This window comes from Gopherus evgoodei, chromosome 10, assembly GCF_007399415.2.
Source record: "Gopherus evgoodei ecotype Sinaloan lineage chromosome 10, rGopEvg1_v1.p, whole genome shotgun sequence".
Taxonomy (NCBI): Eukaryota; Metazoa; Chordata; order Testudines; family Testudinidae; genus Gopherus; species Gopherus evgoodei.
The window spans coordinates 31,421,529-31,437,616 of NC_044331.1; the positions used below are offsets into that span (position 1 = coordinate 31,421,529).

Genomic DNA, 16,088 nt, shown 5'->3' on the forward strand with positions numbered 1-16,088 from the left:
ACAGCATGAAGGTGTTTAAGTAGCCAGCTCAAAGAGTTCCTCCTACACAAGCATTCAGGTCTTGAGCAGTCCAGGCAAACAGTGTACGTTACAACAAAGCTTAAACTTGTTCTTCATAATAATTTTAAAAACAATACTAGCTGCTTATTTAATTTTTAAAAAGCAAAAAATATCCACCTCCCTTTCTATTTCTTATAAGGAGTCTTGAAGTTTAAATCACATCAGTGTGATAGATATGCTCGCTTTGATCTACTTAGCTCTTGGAAGTCCAGGGGCTCTGGGGTCCAGGCCCCGTGCTGCCCGGGGTCCCTAGGGACAGCTCTGTCCACCATTAGGAAATTTTTTTCCCTGAGAACCCCCCTGTAACATTTCAGAAACCCCTAGAGGTTCACAAACCCCCGTTTGGGAACCACTGATCGATTGAAATACATATATTGTGTTCTCACATAAAAAAGAAAAAATCAAGCCTATTTGAGCTTAATCATCAGGTCGTGAGCAGGCAATTTAATCCTGAAAATGCAATGCTGGTGACTTTTGTGCCACCAGAAGGAAGTCTTGTGGTGAGCTAACTGATATCCCATAGGCTTGCATCATGCACCCTGCCTGTTCACCCTCTAGGCCTTATCACTTTCCTGACATAATAGTTAGTAGTACAGTACATGAAAGGTTTGCTCAAAAATTCAGACAAATGGATACTTTACAAATAAGTTAATTTTATTGAATAGGCATTATAGCTTCTCTGTTTCAAATAATGGAGAAGCCAATTCACACAGATTACAGAGCTATCAGTTACTTATAGTAATCTTTCATAAAAGAAAGAAATTAAATACAGTTCTGCTATAAAAAGTGCGACAGTTATAACTGGAAGTTTTCCAAAACGAAAGCAAGATTTACTATCTATTGCAAAAATTGGTTTAGTGCTTGAATACTTTACAAAGTAACAATCCAACTGCTAAAAACAGTTCTTACATCATCTTTGTCAAAGAATGGATCAGATTAAAAATAACATTTAAATTGAATCAAAATGAACATTGCATCTAAAAAAGATTCTCAAGAACTCACACTTTCCACCCCAAAAAATATTCATTACCTTTTAACATTATTTAATGCTTTCATTTCTTTGGAACAATCAATTTAAACATGATATGGGAGGCAGGATCAAAATGACCAAATGTTTTCTCTTCAGACCAAAGTGATGGAAAGCAATCACATCATTCAATTACTAACAGGGCAGGGGTAAGATAAATCATCTTGTTTCACAGGGGATGAACATTTAAATGGAAATGAATTGAATAAATCTGGAAAGTCACCTCAGCTTTAAATAAAGCCTTGATATGTATATTATATCCATATTACTTTTTTTAATCCTAAAACAATCCTCTGCTAAAACTCTTAAGAAATGTACAGAAGACCACAATAAACTACGCTCAAGCTCCAAAACAATGAGAATGGGTTGACTGCCAAGAAATTTAAGTCTTGCCCTAGAGAAATGAGTGAAGTTTGCTTTTTTCTGTATTAACATTTGCTTCAACATTGCTGACAGTCCTGTATAAATACATTTACTCTACATTTATATAGACTTCTTACAACTCTGAGTTGGTTAGGTTACTAGGAAGAGTTGCATCACCTGTTCTGATTTTTTAAAAATTGTATCGTACTAGCTTTGGTTAAAATTGCATGAAGACCATTGAATAGACTTTAAAAAAAATCAAATGGGTGGGCTATTTCAATACTTTCCTATTTAGACAAAGCATTCTCTATGCGAGGACCAAATCCTTCTTACTCATGGAAAACTCCCACTGACATAAAGGACAGAGTAAGAATTTCAGAATTTGTCCAAGAGTTTAAAGAGAGAAAGGAAGAAAGTTATCAGTAGATATGAAAATGTACGGATAATTTTGGGGCAGGTGATATAATAGTTGGTGATAATAAGGTGACAGTCGAATGAACTGAGTTAGAGATAGTTCCTATATGGTAGATTCCCTTGCAGGTGGATCCTAAAGAAACTTGCCCTTGTTTGAGATGCATCTGGCTTAAACCATGCAGAATTATGCCATAGAAAATGTACATCGTAAACAGTGTGCAGATTTTGAACATTTGATCCATCTCTCTCCATGAAGAAAAATGTACAATCACAAATGTCAAGGAAGGAGAAGGCGGCCTTCTAAAGAGAAGAAATTCTTCCAATCATGCAACCATCAACTGAAGGGCAGTATGACATATTTATAACAGTATTTTGCCATCAAAATACTAACAGAAAACGGAACTGAACAGTACAGTAAAAACACAACAGCCATGTACAGCTCACAACAAAATGTCTCTACTTAAATAATGGAAGACAAATACCATATGAATGTAACAGGAGGGTTACCATTAGAATAAGTGATGGGTTGGGAAACAACAGGGAAAGATTCATTCTTCCCCTGAGGAAAGTGTATGAACCTAATCTAGTTAATTGGGGCAAAGTCCTGTTTAAATTATTAATGTTAACATGATATAATACTACAGTTTGGACTTCCCTGACTACTGAAGTCTGTGTGACTAATTCTATTTATTATTTAATCTAGGCTTAAATCCTATTTGTTCTCCTTGGCTTATGCTGAATGAACTGAGTTTTGTATTATGTGTATGCAAAGCTCCTTGAGGAGCGACATGGGAAAAGGGCTTTCCATCTATTGTAGCAAGAGAGAGGCTATCAAAAACCCTCTGTACATTTCTCAATATTAAAGCATAAACATGTACAATTTGCAATGCTGAGAGCCAAAAGCTTCTTTACTGTCCCTGCATAGCTGTTGTTCTGTTCATCTCAGATGGCAACATTTTAATATAGTTAAAAGTGGCGTAAGGACGCTACCTCAGACCGTGAGGGTCTGATGTTATATTTTGCTACTGGATCTCCTGCATATTTTAATAAAAATTGGGAAAAGCCTATTTTGAATGACATAAGCCAAGCTGGCCAAAGAGCAAGTGAACAGAGTTCTACAAGGCCTCGTTCCACTACCATGGTCTGTGATATAGAGATGCTGTTCACAGGGACAGATGAGCCCAGTGCCCATATTAAAAGACGACAATGGCGGAGGCACAGGTCCCCGGCTCCTGGAAAACTACCACTTCACTTGGGCAAAATTTGGCCCATGTCACTTTCTAATGTGGTTCTGTGACAAAGCAGTAACACCTCTATATGAGAGCCCATGCAGGACCTTCTCCTCAGTTACACCTATGCAAATCTGGCATCACTTTGCCATTGCACTGATGTCAAACTGATGCATAAGAAAGAGGAGAATGGGGTCACCAGTTTTCAAGCTGCATTTCACTCTAATGAAAAGCACGAAAAAGAGTCAAAAGAAAGCCAATTATAATTAATAAATGGAGCAATATTAGGCACTGACTTAGTTTTGACATTTTACCATGCCTCTGTAACTTCAGGCAATGTTACAAATAAAGTTCTCTGCACAAGAGCGGAAAAACAATGAATAAGCCTTGTCAATGAACAGGTCTGGACAATTGAACAGATGAATGGCAAAGCAACATGCTTCTGTTCTCTGAGTTTAGTGGGATGATCCACAAGCCTAGGCAGACAATGATTTTTGATAACCAGAACTTTGTACTCCACTAAACATTTTGTTGCCGTAGTTACTATGTTACCCACCATTTACCTACCCAATTACTTTTTCTCTCTTTTCCCTCCTTGACATTCAGGTTTCCCAGCACACTGGCCGTTATCAAAGATTTGGAACTTTCAATTCCATTTTTATTCCAAAGAACCCAAACAAACCCTACCTATGATTTAAATGAGCATACAGAGCAGACAGTTTTACAGCACCACATAATTATGCAGGCTACAGCAGACTAGAGCAATTTACAGTCATGGGTAAATGAGGAAGTGGGGACACAGGCTGCATCCAGTTAAATGACTCTCAGTCCCCAGAGTGTCATAACTTTAAGGCTGTTTGGAACATGGTGGCTTTTACCCATGCTGTGTGTTTCACAGTGCAAATGTGCATCAGCCATTTAGATTCCCTTGGTACAGTACATGCATTCAGGTAATAGGAGGCAAAAGAGATGGGTCAAAGCAACATGTTCACCTAAGAGAAGCCAATTATTGTGGTCAGGCTTTGCAAGGAAAAATAAAGAAAGATACACTTCCCCTAACGTCTGAGGAATGCTAGCCTTGCTAAGAAGTAGGTTGTTATTAAATGGACAATTATACTGTATTTTGGTACACCAAGGCAGGGCTCTCGATACCCAAGTGATCACTTTATAAATCATCATAATTACTGACACAGAAAATGAAAATCACTAAAGGTCACATAGTTTTCATTGAGTCAAAAAAGAGAGAGCAATAAAATAATAATAATAAAAAAACCTGAATACACACAGGCAAAAAAGATCACTTATAGGCACCTAAACGACTGGCTTGATTTTCTGAAGTCATCAAGCAACAGAAATTCCGAATGAAGTCAATGTTCAGCACCTCTTAAAACCAGGCAACTCATTTATTAGACCAAATATGGATTTAGGGTCCTAATTTCAGGCACCCAGATTTGAACATTTTGATTGCAATACAATCATTAGTTGTTCTTTTAAAAATACCCAACACTCCCTGAAAAATTGTACCTGTTGGTTTGTGACTTACATATGCATTAGTAGCAGTCTTTTTTTTTTTTGCACAGTTCATCAGATATTGATATGTACAGTGGAAAGTACTGTGAAATAAAGTCTGAATGATGTAATCTGCAAGAAGCTGATATGCAAACATGAGTGTACGTGTAGGCATGCTGGGCAGAGATATACAGTAGGATAAAATGCATTTACCAGTTAGAAGTTGACATTTCCACAATCTAGAGGGATTTACAATCTACAGGTATTAAATTATTACACCAGTGTCTCATTGTCACTCTCCATTTTGGTAGGAATAACAATTCCATAAACATATTTAAAAAAACAAATAAACCTACTGAAATGGATTCAAACTGTTATGAATCGCAACCACATTCTGTGTAGGGACTTCCTTCTTTATTCAGGTAAGAAAACCTTTTGGATGAATTAATGATTCTGAAGTTGCTAATAAAAAAGAGTGTTCACTGGAGAGGTTGAGCAGGGAGAGGGAAGTACTGTACCAAAATATATAAACAAAAATGTAAAGCCTTTCAATAAAAAACATTCATATATTCCAACTTTCAATAGACATTGGAGTGAACAACAAAGAGCATTCAGAATTTACGAGAATGTTTACAAAGCTTTCTTTTCATGGTTAATTTCTACCAACATTTCCAAAGTTAACCTACTAAAATGACAACCCTGTTTCTAATAAAGGCGCAAAATACTGCTCTGTAGCATATTTTGAAAATAATATAAAAATAATATCTATATTACAATTTAAACTTGGCTTGTAAAATTCCAACATAATACAGTCTTAAATCTACAAACAGAACACACTTACAAATACCCTTTTTTTAATCATATACACAGGAAATTAATGTGCCTAGAAATTTAATGTAGTGTAGGTTACTGAAGTAATTGAAATTCTATGCTGTATACTATTTGGTGATATTCTATAGAAGTTGCCATAGCTTCAGACAAAAATACTTGCAGTATATAGAAAGAGTTAAAATGGATTAAGCTGAAAAGCCACTTACAGTCAGGGTCAGAGATTTAGCTTCTCTGGATCTTGGTCTTTTTCAAATTACTGCGATTTCCATTTGGATATGGATATCTAATGATGCACGAAACTTTCCCGAGGTTATGAAGACATTGCTTCTTTAGTCGGCTTGTTTCTATTATTTTGTGTTCACGAAGGGCCTGATCTAGAGCCTACTGAAATTAGTGGGATTCTTTCCATTAACTTTGCTAGCCCTTGGATCTGGCTGATGGGACAAATTTCTGTCTGTGGCTCCTCCAGAAAAATCCTCCTTGATGTCATTGGAAGTCTAAGGAAGATGAACAGCATTTTGCCCTAAAGGGGACCAAATTTGGCTGAAAGGTTAGTCCAAATCCTGCACACTGATAAACGTGTTTCCTTGCGGATGAGCAGTCTCATTGGGGTGAGGGAGATTATTCACGTGCATAAAGTGAAGTACATGTGTAACTATTTCCAAGATCAGGGCCTTAAAGAGCTATACTCTGCAAGTTGTGCATTATTTCATATCAACACATTCACCACAATAAAAATAAAACAAACTGGGATTAGCCCACAGAGAATGACAAAGGCTGTGATTGTTACAGCAGTCTGCACTGATCTGCAATCAGTCAGCATGCCTAAGTAAGTGATTGGAATCACACCATGCTTGCCATGCCTTTGACATTTCTTGCATCATGAAACACTGCTCATATCCTAGAACTTTTTGTATTTAAGAGAACTCTCAGCCTTCATCTGAAGACCTATTTAAAGTTCTTAATAAATGAGCAACACACAAAATTCCAAATGGAGCATCTTTCCTCCCCTAGAACCGTTTTGTACATTATGTTTGAATTTAAAAAGAGCAAATTGCTAAAGGAAGGTTGCTCACACTTTATATAATTGATGCACTTATAAATAATTTTAAAAGCTTAATAAATTAATAGATTTGTAATAAATGGTTAATCAGTTGTTATAGAGTCCAACATGTCAACTGGGATACAGTCAAAGACCTGCACCACTGCTGGCCTTGGTCTATAAAATGCAGTGTAGCCGTTCAGGCTTGGGCTAGAGCTCAGGCTCTGAGACCCTGCCCAAGCCTGAACATCTACGTTGCTATTTTTAAGCCACACAGCCTGAGCCCACTGACCTAGGCTCTGAGACTCAGTGGCAGTTTTAAATCACAGTGTAGACTTACCCTAAGCTGCTTATGACCATCTACACCACCATTCTACTGGATATGCTTATTACTATCGCATGTGCAACTCGTGTCTGTAACATACTTACAACATCTAGCAATCATTCATAAACCATTTATAAATAGAATCAATGTAAAGTGTGATCAAAAGTCTATTATGGATTATACGCCTCCTCTATTGTGAGCAGATTTTGTTAGCAAGGTACAATATTTCCATAAGGGTTTTTGCTTTTTAAATTTTTTTTTTATTAGCAGCAATCACTGCACATTCGAAAAATGTAAACAATACCTACTTCCTCTAACGTACGTTTCTTCTGGTGACTATGAATGTATTTTGTGTGTGTGTACATTTAGTGTTTTTTTAAATTGGGGCTTCCAATGAAGAATGAGCAGGAGTGATGATCTTTGATCACTGTTTTGTGTTCTACATTTACAGCACAATTTCCTCAATACCGCAAACATGCATCTAAAAGCAAGAGCTGGGGCATAAGGAGGAGAAATGATGGGCTGACCCAGCCAGTCGCTGTGCCATGATCAGAGAATGCCAAAACAAAACAAAAACAGGTTTTAAAAAGTAAAAGATGGTATTTGTATAATTGGCCACCAACTTGGCTAACACTAGGGATCAAACTGGAGACCTCCAAAGTTAAAAGTATGAGTCTCTACTACAGCGTGAGCTAAAAAGCAAGCTCCTCTAACTGAAAGCTGTTAAGAGGCATACTTTCTCTCTTGGTCAGGCACAGAGGGGTACATATAACACACTGACCAGTGGGTTACATTTGATGGAAGATAAAAAGTATAGGAGTTACAAATATATTACTCACTATAACGGCAAAAATGGGGCACAGGACCTCTAAGTGCTGGATGAGGAGCGACTGAAGATTTTCTTTTACTGATGGTGAACTCAAGCCATGAGCATTTTCTAGTTATCTCTGAAGATAGACAGACAAGAAACTCCCTTTTAGGGCTGGACCCTGCAAATTCAGTTCAAAGGGCGTGCGCACCATAGTGTTTGTCAGAATCAGTCCTTGTGCTATAAATTTATCAGAGCAGGCACTCTCTTTTATGTGTTTGGTGCGCAGAGTGCAAAGCACCATGCTAGTACAAAACAAATCCTAGCAGCGAATGGGAATAAGTGTCAGTTCTGCTCAGGAGTCACACATGGAACACTGGGTGCATGCATAACAGGAATAAAGAAGCCTCACCAGCAGGGGAGGAAGATATAGCTAGCAGCAGCCAGTTGCAAAATGACCACTTTAGGGCTGCACCTGCTTACCTCTGCCAAATGTAAATGGACACTATGAGAAGGGGATGCTGGGAAAAAGTTCTCATAAGAGGGCAACCCTGTGTTGAGCTAATTTAGTAAGGCCCAATAACTTATTAAAGAAGCTGAGGAAAGGGGCGGCTGCGTAATAGCACTACTATCGCACAACAGATTTATTTGAAATAATTGAAGAAATAGCTTCCTGTTAATTTTTCATAATTTAAGAATGACCTTGTGTATTGTGAAGCTTGGGTATGCGGACACAATTGTGTTATTATTCAGCAGATCAATTACACTTTGCAAAATATTCTAGGTAAGAGTCAATCTATTAAGTAATTTGGCCTATAGTAATTACTTCTTTAAATATTGACTTTGTAAACCTCTTATTTTGATGAGTACTGCAGCTAAAACCTTAATCAATTTTTTTTTAAACTTAAAACAAATAAATTATGTATTTTTAAGTATGTGCTGTGACCACATTTCTTCTTCTTCAAAGATGATGCAGTTGAATCAAATAAATGGACAGGAGCAAGTGGATGCTAAGTGCAGTTTTCTCAAGTCTAACTTTATACAGAAGCATTTATAGGAATATCAAATGTTATTGCTACTCTAATAATTATTTAATATTTCTTTCCTTCATGAAATTTTGTCCTTTCTGGTTTTCTGTCTCCCTTTCTATAACAAATGCAATCAAGTATGTCTGATTTGTTGTAAGATGATCTGAAATCACAGATTTCTTTGGTAAGTAGAACATATACTCAATCACCCCAGCTAAGCAATAAAGAGTCTGTGTAACAGCATACAAAACCAAGAACATGATTTTGAACTCTGGGCTTCATAAGGGGGAGTCACACAATAAAGGGAGCTTTAATAACTCATTCAGCTTCGTAACATGTTCCCTTAATGAAAAAATGGATATCAGTTCAATACAGGTCTGAATTCAGGAAAGAGCTAGCTAGGTATTGCCCATCAATTTTTACGAATTCATCTTTATAGGGTGGTGATTCATTAATAAAAATGTCAATAAAGGTTTGATTCAGCAAACCCTTTAAATATGTGTTTAACACTAAGAAGGTGCCAAAGTTCCACTGATTTCAAGGGGGCTCTGGCTCATGTTTAAATGCTTTCCTGAAAATTAATGTGCTGAATCAGGGCCAAAGGGACTGACTGAGCTCACAACCATGCTAAGTAGGAGCAACTTACTCAAATTAACAGTTATACACGTGTAAGATCTGAGTATGTATGGTGAGAATAGGCCCTGAGCCACTTGTGGCCCAGAAAAATGCTGTTCAATACTTGAATAAAACTGGACTCATGATCCTGAGAATGGCAGAGAATTAACAGTTAGCAAAGAGTCCTGAAGGCAAATAATCTTCTGTCTACCTGCAGGAAATGAGCTATTGTTCATGAATGTAGACAGACAGAAAATCCAGCCATTGTTTACAAGTGTATCAATATTAAAAATCTGAGTTTGTTTTATTGCCATACTTGCATGGGTTGGTGGCATGAAAACTGCAAACAACATTCAGGAAAGCTTGTTGGAATAAGAACTACAAATGTATTTTGGTGGTATTTGTGACCCCTTCTATCTGCTTTTCACAAACATCCAGTAGAACAACACTTTATTCCCAAAGGGGAAAGGAAGTATCAAAAATACCTATGTCAATATTTGGATATGAAGACTTGCACAAATCTGCATTTGCATGAGTATTCATGCTGGAAGTGTTTGCACAGATATCTTGAAAGCTCTTTGTGGGGGTGTGTGTGTCATTCCGTCCAAAAGACTCAACACAACAGTTGCAACAAATAGATTGCAAGTAGTGCTTAGATGGAAGTATTTTCACAATAACCATTCATCCAGTAATTTTGGACAATGAACAAATTAATAAAAGAAAGAAGTCAGATTGTGAATAGGGGAATTAAATTCGTGCAACATATTATTTGTGCTGAACAGTTTATCCAGCCTTAGACTGTGGCAAAAAATTCTGGCTCGTGAGCAAGTTCTGTAAGTCCTTTAAGGTAGTTTTTATAGATTTCTCCCCATCTTCACAGCCATAAAAATGCTGCTGAAATTCATGTGACTAAGATTATTTGCTGGGATTTCTATGTCATGCAAAATCTTGCATGTAATAGGGCCACAGTATATTTCTAACAATGTCCAATATCTGTCTTGCAATTCACAACAAATTAACATATGGATTGACTAGTTCAGATTTTTACTGAACTGGGAGGAAAAAATCTGCAAGCACCAACACTTATGAGGAGATACAGTCCTCATGAATCCAGACCTTCATTCACATATTTCTGGAGACACTGCATTTCGCACTAAAATGAATACAAAATGTTTACAGTAAAGTAATGTCACTACGTTAAAAATTTGCAGTATGCAAAATGACTACCCTTTTAAAAAAGGGGCTATGAAAAATTTACTTTCTATTGAGAAAAAAAATCACCCCTATGATGGCTATAGAATTTCAAATGTATATGAGGCAGATACTATCCTATTATAATACCACATCTCCAGTATTATTACTTTTTCCCTGTCATTCTACTACCTGAGTGATGTCAGTGTAAATTCAGGCACCATTAGTACATTTTTGACCAAACATATACACAGCACTGACAAAGGAGTAAACAACCTTTCAGCTTACCAGTGTATGTAAAAAAGACACTGACAAAATGGAAAATAATAAATTCTTTATGATAAATTAATCCTCTTATTTCTGCACTGCCCCAGAAAAGTGACAAGCTAGATATTATTTACCCATCATTCCCTTTTTAGGGTTCCTTTTTCCATAATCCATTGCTATTTACTTGCAAGTAAGAAAATGGTTAAACTAAGTAGTCAGGGAAGGATCCTCACAATCCTCAATGCCGGTGTCCCTTACTTTCTCTCTCCCTATGCTTTAACTCCTCTTTGTAGCAGTATGAGCAGTAATTTTCAGTCTCAGGACGACCATAAAAGGAACAGTTCTCTTTCTTGCAACGGTTCTGCTGGATGGAATATATTGGGGAAACTGTGCTTCTGCCTCGGTTTTTATCATTGTTCAACCAGGTCTGAGGAGCCTCCTCATCAGCATATTCTAAGCAATCTCTAATATCACCGGTATTAAATCCATTTGTAAATGTCTGTGACTTGTGTTCGGTAGGCATGGCGTAGGTCAGTGATTCCACTGTGTTCACTGTACGGATACCCGATATCCGTGCTGGGCTATAACTCTGTGACGACAGTGATCGATTCTGTTGGGGATAAGTGGCACATGTTTTTAAGGTGCCAACCACTGGCTTGTAGTTATCATCTTGGAAGCTTGATGGCTTGGAGTTGACATCATGCAAATGAATAACGCTTTGCCTTTGAACAGGTGGAGTATGGCTATAATGGGCAGATACCGGAATGGGTCCACTTTTCTTAGCACAATTACTTGGTGAAGAAAATGACCCTGGAGTGGGACTAGTGCGATCTTTAAACTTTAAAACCAGTTGAGTTGTATGGCTTTGAGGCAAGAGTGGTGATGCCCTGTCCTGAGCAGATGATTCTAACTTTTCTTTTGAATATGCTTCTTGCTCCAGTTTTCTGCAAGATGACCCATTGAGAACAGCTTTTTTCTCAGCCTCCTTTCGCTTCTGTTCCTGCTCGGCATTGAAGCGCTCTTGGGCACTGGTCAGGTAATAGCCAATCATCTCCTCATGGAACTGATGCCTATGGCTAGTCAGAAGGAGGCCAGCAAAAATAAACTTGCGTTCTCCTTGCATGGCAGCTCTCAGAATGTTGAGGCTGAGCTTTACATCGGTGCTGTATTTCCACGGGTCAGATTGTCTGTCAGGGAGGGATTTCGTGTTTGTCTTTTCGGCAGGTGAAATGCTCGCCTTGTCGGTAGGAGAGGGAGTTGTCTTTTCAGATGGAGATGTGCTCGCAGACTGTCCGGACTCCTCTTTGCTCCCTTTGCGAGACTTCGACTTCTTCTCTTTGACTTTTTCTGTGATGTCGCCATTTTTCCCATTCCCTGAGTTTGCTCTGCTCATCTTGCCATGCACTCGCCCTCCCAGCCCACCCATATTCTTTTTCAGCTTAATTCCTAGAGTTTTACTGAGGCTTCCGAGTTTATTGGCAACTGAATCCGTCCTGTTTTTGTCTTTATCTTTCCTCTGTTTGTCTTTTTCCTTTTCTTTACCATTTTTGCCATTGCTGCCATTTGAATTACTACAGATAGAATCTCGGTCTGAGTCCATTGAGTCGGCCAGAGACTGAACATCCTCTCCTGCTGAAGCGGTGGGCGATTCTGGCTGGGCCAAAGGGGCCTGTTAGGGGAAATTAGTTATGATTAGATAGAATAAAATCAGTTTTTAACACAAGGATTACGTTTTATATCCCCCATCAAATTGCTCTAACTTGTAGCTTTAAATCTACACAGAGCGATTTTAAAGTTAAGTTTTAATTAACCTCTGTAGCCTACAAGACCTACAATGAACAAAACAGAAGGTATATTACTTCAGGGATAAGTATATATTCTGCAACAATATTAGTTTATAAAAAAATACACTATTGTCAATCACAAAATGTGGAAGAGTTAACATTTATTTGGAAATCTGAGTTCCAGTTCATGCTTGAAGGTGAAACTACACAACAGTTTGCACAGAATAGTTACAAAAGGATCCCAAAGAGGACACTAAAAATTCTTGCAGCTTTCAAACTTGCACATGTTCATTCTAATTTGCAAAATTCTACTCACCCACTTGTTGAGAATAAGTGACATTTTTTGCTGGGTGAGAGTAAAGTTCTTCATTATCATCACCGTCAAGGTAAAGGATTGGTAACTGATTTTGTGCCAGGGCTAGTAAATTTCACTGTAATTCTGCAAGACTATTAACTTAGTGTCAATTTTGTTTTGAAGAGCAACATTAGCACTTAGTACAAATTTGCACTTCTTCTCTCATACGTGAGATATTTGCCCAGTTTGTGCTCTATGGTAGCTAGGCTACCACACCACTCTCAAGGTAAATCACTACGATAATGTTATGGGGATTCATGGAAGCTGGACAATAACAGCACTAGCAAATACTATGAAAACAACAGTTAAGTGACTTACAAGGTTCCCAAACTATGAATACAGCTCAGTCCTGGCTGGCAACGCCCCTACCCTCTCAATCCTGAGCCTCCCTGGAACAGATGCTGCAAATCATACTAAATTGTGAGACACATCTGGGATAGAGACCAGTGTTCATTAGGGTCTAAGTTGAGATCATTTGTGACCACAGGGATAAAAATAAGTCTCCAGAACTGGAAAAAATAGACTCTAAAACTACTGCAACAGCTGGCCTCTTTGGTGAAACTCTTGCTAACGTAGAGGGCTGATCCTGTGAGATGATGAGCACCCAAACCATTCACTCACTACAATGGATATTAAGCATGTTCAGCACCAGGTCTTTACATCTGCCAAACAGCAAATATGAGACGTTTAACTAACCATAATCCTTCAGACAAAATTCATCCTTGTTCAAAAAGCTAGTACTGGGACTATGTCTCAATTAAGTCCTCAAAATAAGGCTTAAGTGGTGCACATGCTTGTGCTGGATCCAGGGGTGCTGGAATAACTTTTATAGTGGGGATGCTGATAACCAATGAACCAAACTGTAAATCCTTTATATAAAGGAAACCAGTTCAAACCAGGGGGTATGACAGCACCTCCAGCACCAGCACCTATATGCCCTCTGCAAAAGGCAATTTCACCCTCATTCCATAGGAGAAAAGTTTCAGCTCTGCTGGGGAATTACTATGAGTTATGCCATTCTGCCCATACAAAATAAACCTGTCAATAATTAGTTTATTACTATCCAGCTGTGCAAAAGTACAAGTGAGACAACATTATGCTCTCAACGGAGTTATTTATACATTGTGATTCAATAAGAACTGGCTCTACTTCTCCGGTATAGACACTGAATCAAAGACATCCATACAAACAACGGAAGGCGCAGCAGTGTTCTATACTTCTACACTTTATATTACGGATGAATATTGGCGGCAAGAACAAGGACAAATTTATCATCTTCTCCAACACTAAGGATAAAATCCTGGCTCTACTGAAATCAATAGGAGTTTTGCCATTGACTCCAATGGGGCCAGGATTTCCCTCTAGGAGTTTTCTTCAGTTCAGCTAAAAACGAGGTTCACAGTTGCTTTATAAAACAATGTCCACCCCACATTGCGGAAGAATGAAAAGCAAGCCCATGAGGCAGTCAGCGAATACAATAAATAAAATAATAATAATAATAATAATAATAATAGAGATGGGGCTTGTCTGTGCAGACAGATTAATTCAGTGGAAGCAAAGGGGAATCTGCTAGGTGGTGGGTAACACCTCAATGGGACCAGACATGATTCATGAACAATGTGGGGAAATGAGGATCTGTCAATGCAAGGGATGGGCAGAGAGTATGTGGGAGGAATTGGAGCTGACAGAGGAAAAAAATAGTCTGGAAGTCTCTTATTAGGAGTGGCGCCTTCAATGAACATACGCTGGGCCTTGTAAAACTAATTTTTTCTCCTGCAGACCTTTGCTGTTTCCCCTAAACCCTCAATTTCTCTTTTCAACCCCTGGTTGTGCTCGGTGCCTAATTACCTTTGTCCTCGCCCATCAACTTTTTGACTCTAGATTAACCCCCATCTCTTTTAATATGATTTGCATGGGAATTGTGTGAGAGATTCAGCGACGAGGTCCCAGCTGTGCACTATTTTAAATAGCTTCCTCCTCCCAAGGTGCCAGGCTGCCATTTTAGCAGCACTTTGTGGTCCTGTCAGCCACTTTCTAATGTAAAAGTGGAGCTATGAGCTATCCAGTGGTCCAAATTTAGTTCTTATAAGAGAAACTGAGTTGAAATTGGATTTTTAGACCATAAAATGCTGCTGAAAAGGCAGGTGACCTCGGCATATGGGAGTGTAATGCGGAGAAGGGCCTAAATAGTTCAGGAAACCTTTAAAAATAAAGAGAGAATTTAGAAAAACCAAATACACAAAAAAACTAGAGAAAAATAATTCCAAATAGTAGCGTTTTACTAGAAACTACTTTTCAAAGTGGAGTGCCTGCTGCAAAAACACCCAGGCAGCGGGGTGGGGGGTGGGTGTTTTTAAAGAAAATGAGATGGAAAATTTACAAGCCTTATTCCAAAATCAGTGAGCTACACCAGGATGTGTGCCTTTATTGGCTATTGGTTCACTCCTGAGGTGGCACAAGGCAGGTAGCCCCCTGCAATCTCTGCTATGAACACGCCCTGTTGTGGCTTATTTCTCTTCTGTTGTTTAGACAGAGGGAAGGGTTACCCGTGTTTCAGATGGTATGCGTATCCAAGTTACATTCATGTAGCTGTGCAGGAGATTAAGCTTTGCCTCCAGAGACAGAATCAAGCTGAAGAAACACAGGGGAAAGAGAACAGATGACTAATTAGTTAAAAATACACCTAAGGAAAATCAATACTCACACTTCACCACAGGAGATAATTTGCATTGTTCAGACTAATAGCAGCTCACAGCATGTTAGTAAGGTTGAGACCCACCCACCTCTTTTCCCCCAATAAAGCTCTCTATTAGTGAGTGTCCCGGAACATAGATCAGGCTTGATGGGTTCAAGATACCTTACTGTTAAGATTACAGAGAATTCTTACCTGGCCAGTCTGGTGTTATCATTGTCATCTTTTCCCCACTCCCAGTCTTTCCCAGGATCAACTGCAAAGTGCAAAGGCAGTAACTTGTGTTCAGAGTCAGTCAGAGGGATCACCGCTGAAGAAAAGAAGAAATCAGGAGTGAAGAAATGGGTTTAGCTGGGAAAAGCGTAGAAGAAATAATTGGCTGAAGGAAAGAACCAGTATAGGAATATGGTGCAAAGGCCTCTTATACTCCAAACAGTCTCCCAATTCCTGTCTGATACATGCCACCTCTCTCCTCTAAACCCAGGCCTTTTGTGAAGCATTTTGACACTGATTCCCCCCGACTCCCACACACATCTGAACCATAATCT

General features: G+C 38.6%; 1 protein-coding gene across 6 annotated transcripts in view; it reads right to left on the minus strand.

Annotated features, from left to right (window-relative positions):
- Window positions 1-731: 731 nt before the first annotated feature.
- The window catches only part of OTUD7A (OTU deubiquitinase 7A), a 267,788-nt gene continuing 252,431 nt past the window's right edge, over window positions 732-16,088 (minus strand). For 5 of the 6 annotated variants that reach the window (XM_030578509.1, XM_030578508.1, XM_030578510.1 and 2 more), the window contains 3 exons: window positions 15,736-15,850; window positions 15,395-15,479; window positions 732-12,378 (listed from right to left, as the gene is read on the minus strand). In XM_030578509.1, the coding sequence (XP_030434369.1) occupies window positions 10,948-12,378; window positions 15,395-15,479; window positions 15,736-15,850 (1,631 nt within the window). In that variant the 3' untranslated portion in view covers window positions 732-10,947. The remainder of the gene's footprint in view (window positions 12,379-15,394; window positions 15,480-15,735; window positions 15,851-16,088) is intronic. The other variant, XM_030578513.1, reaches the window with a different exon arrangement.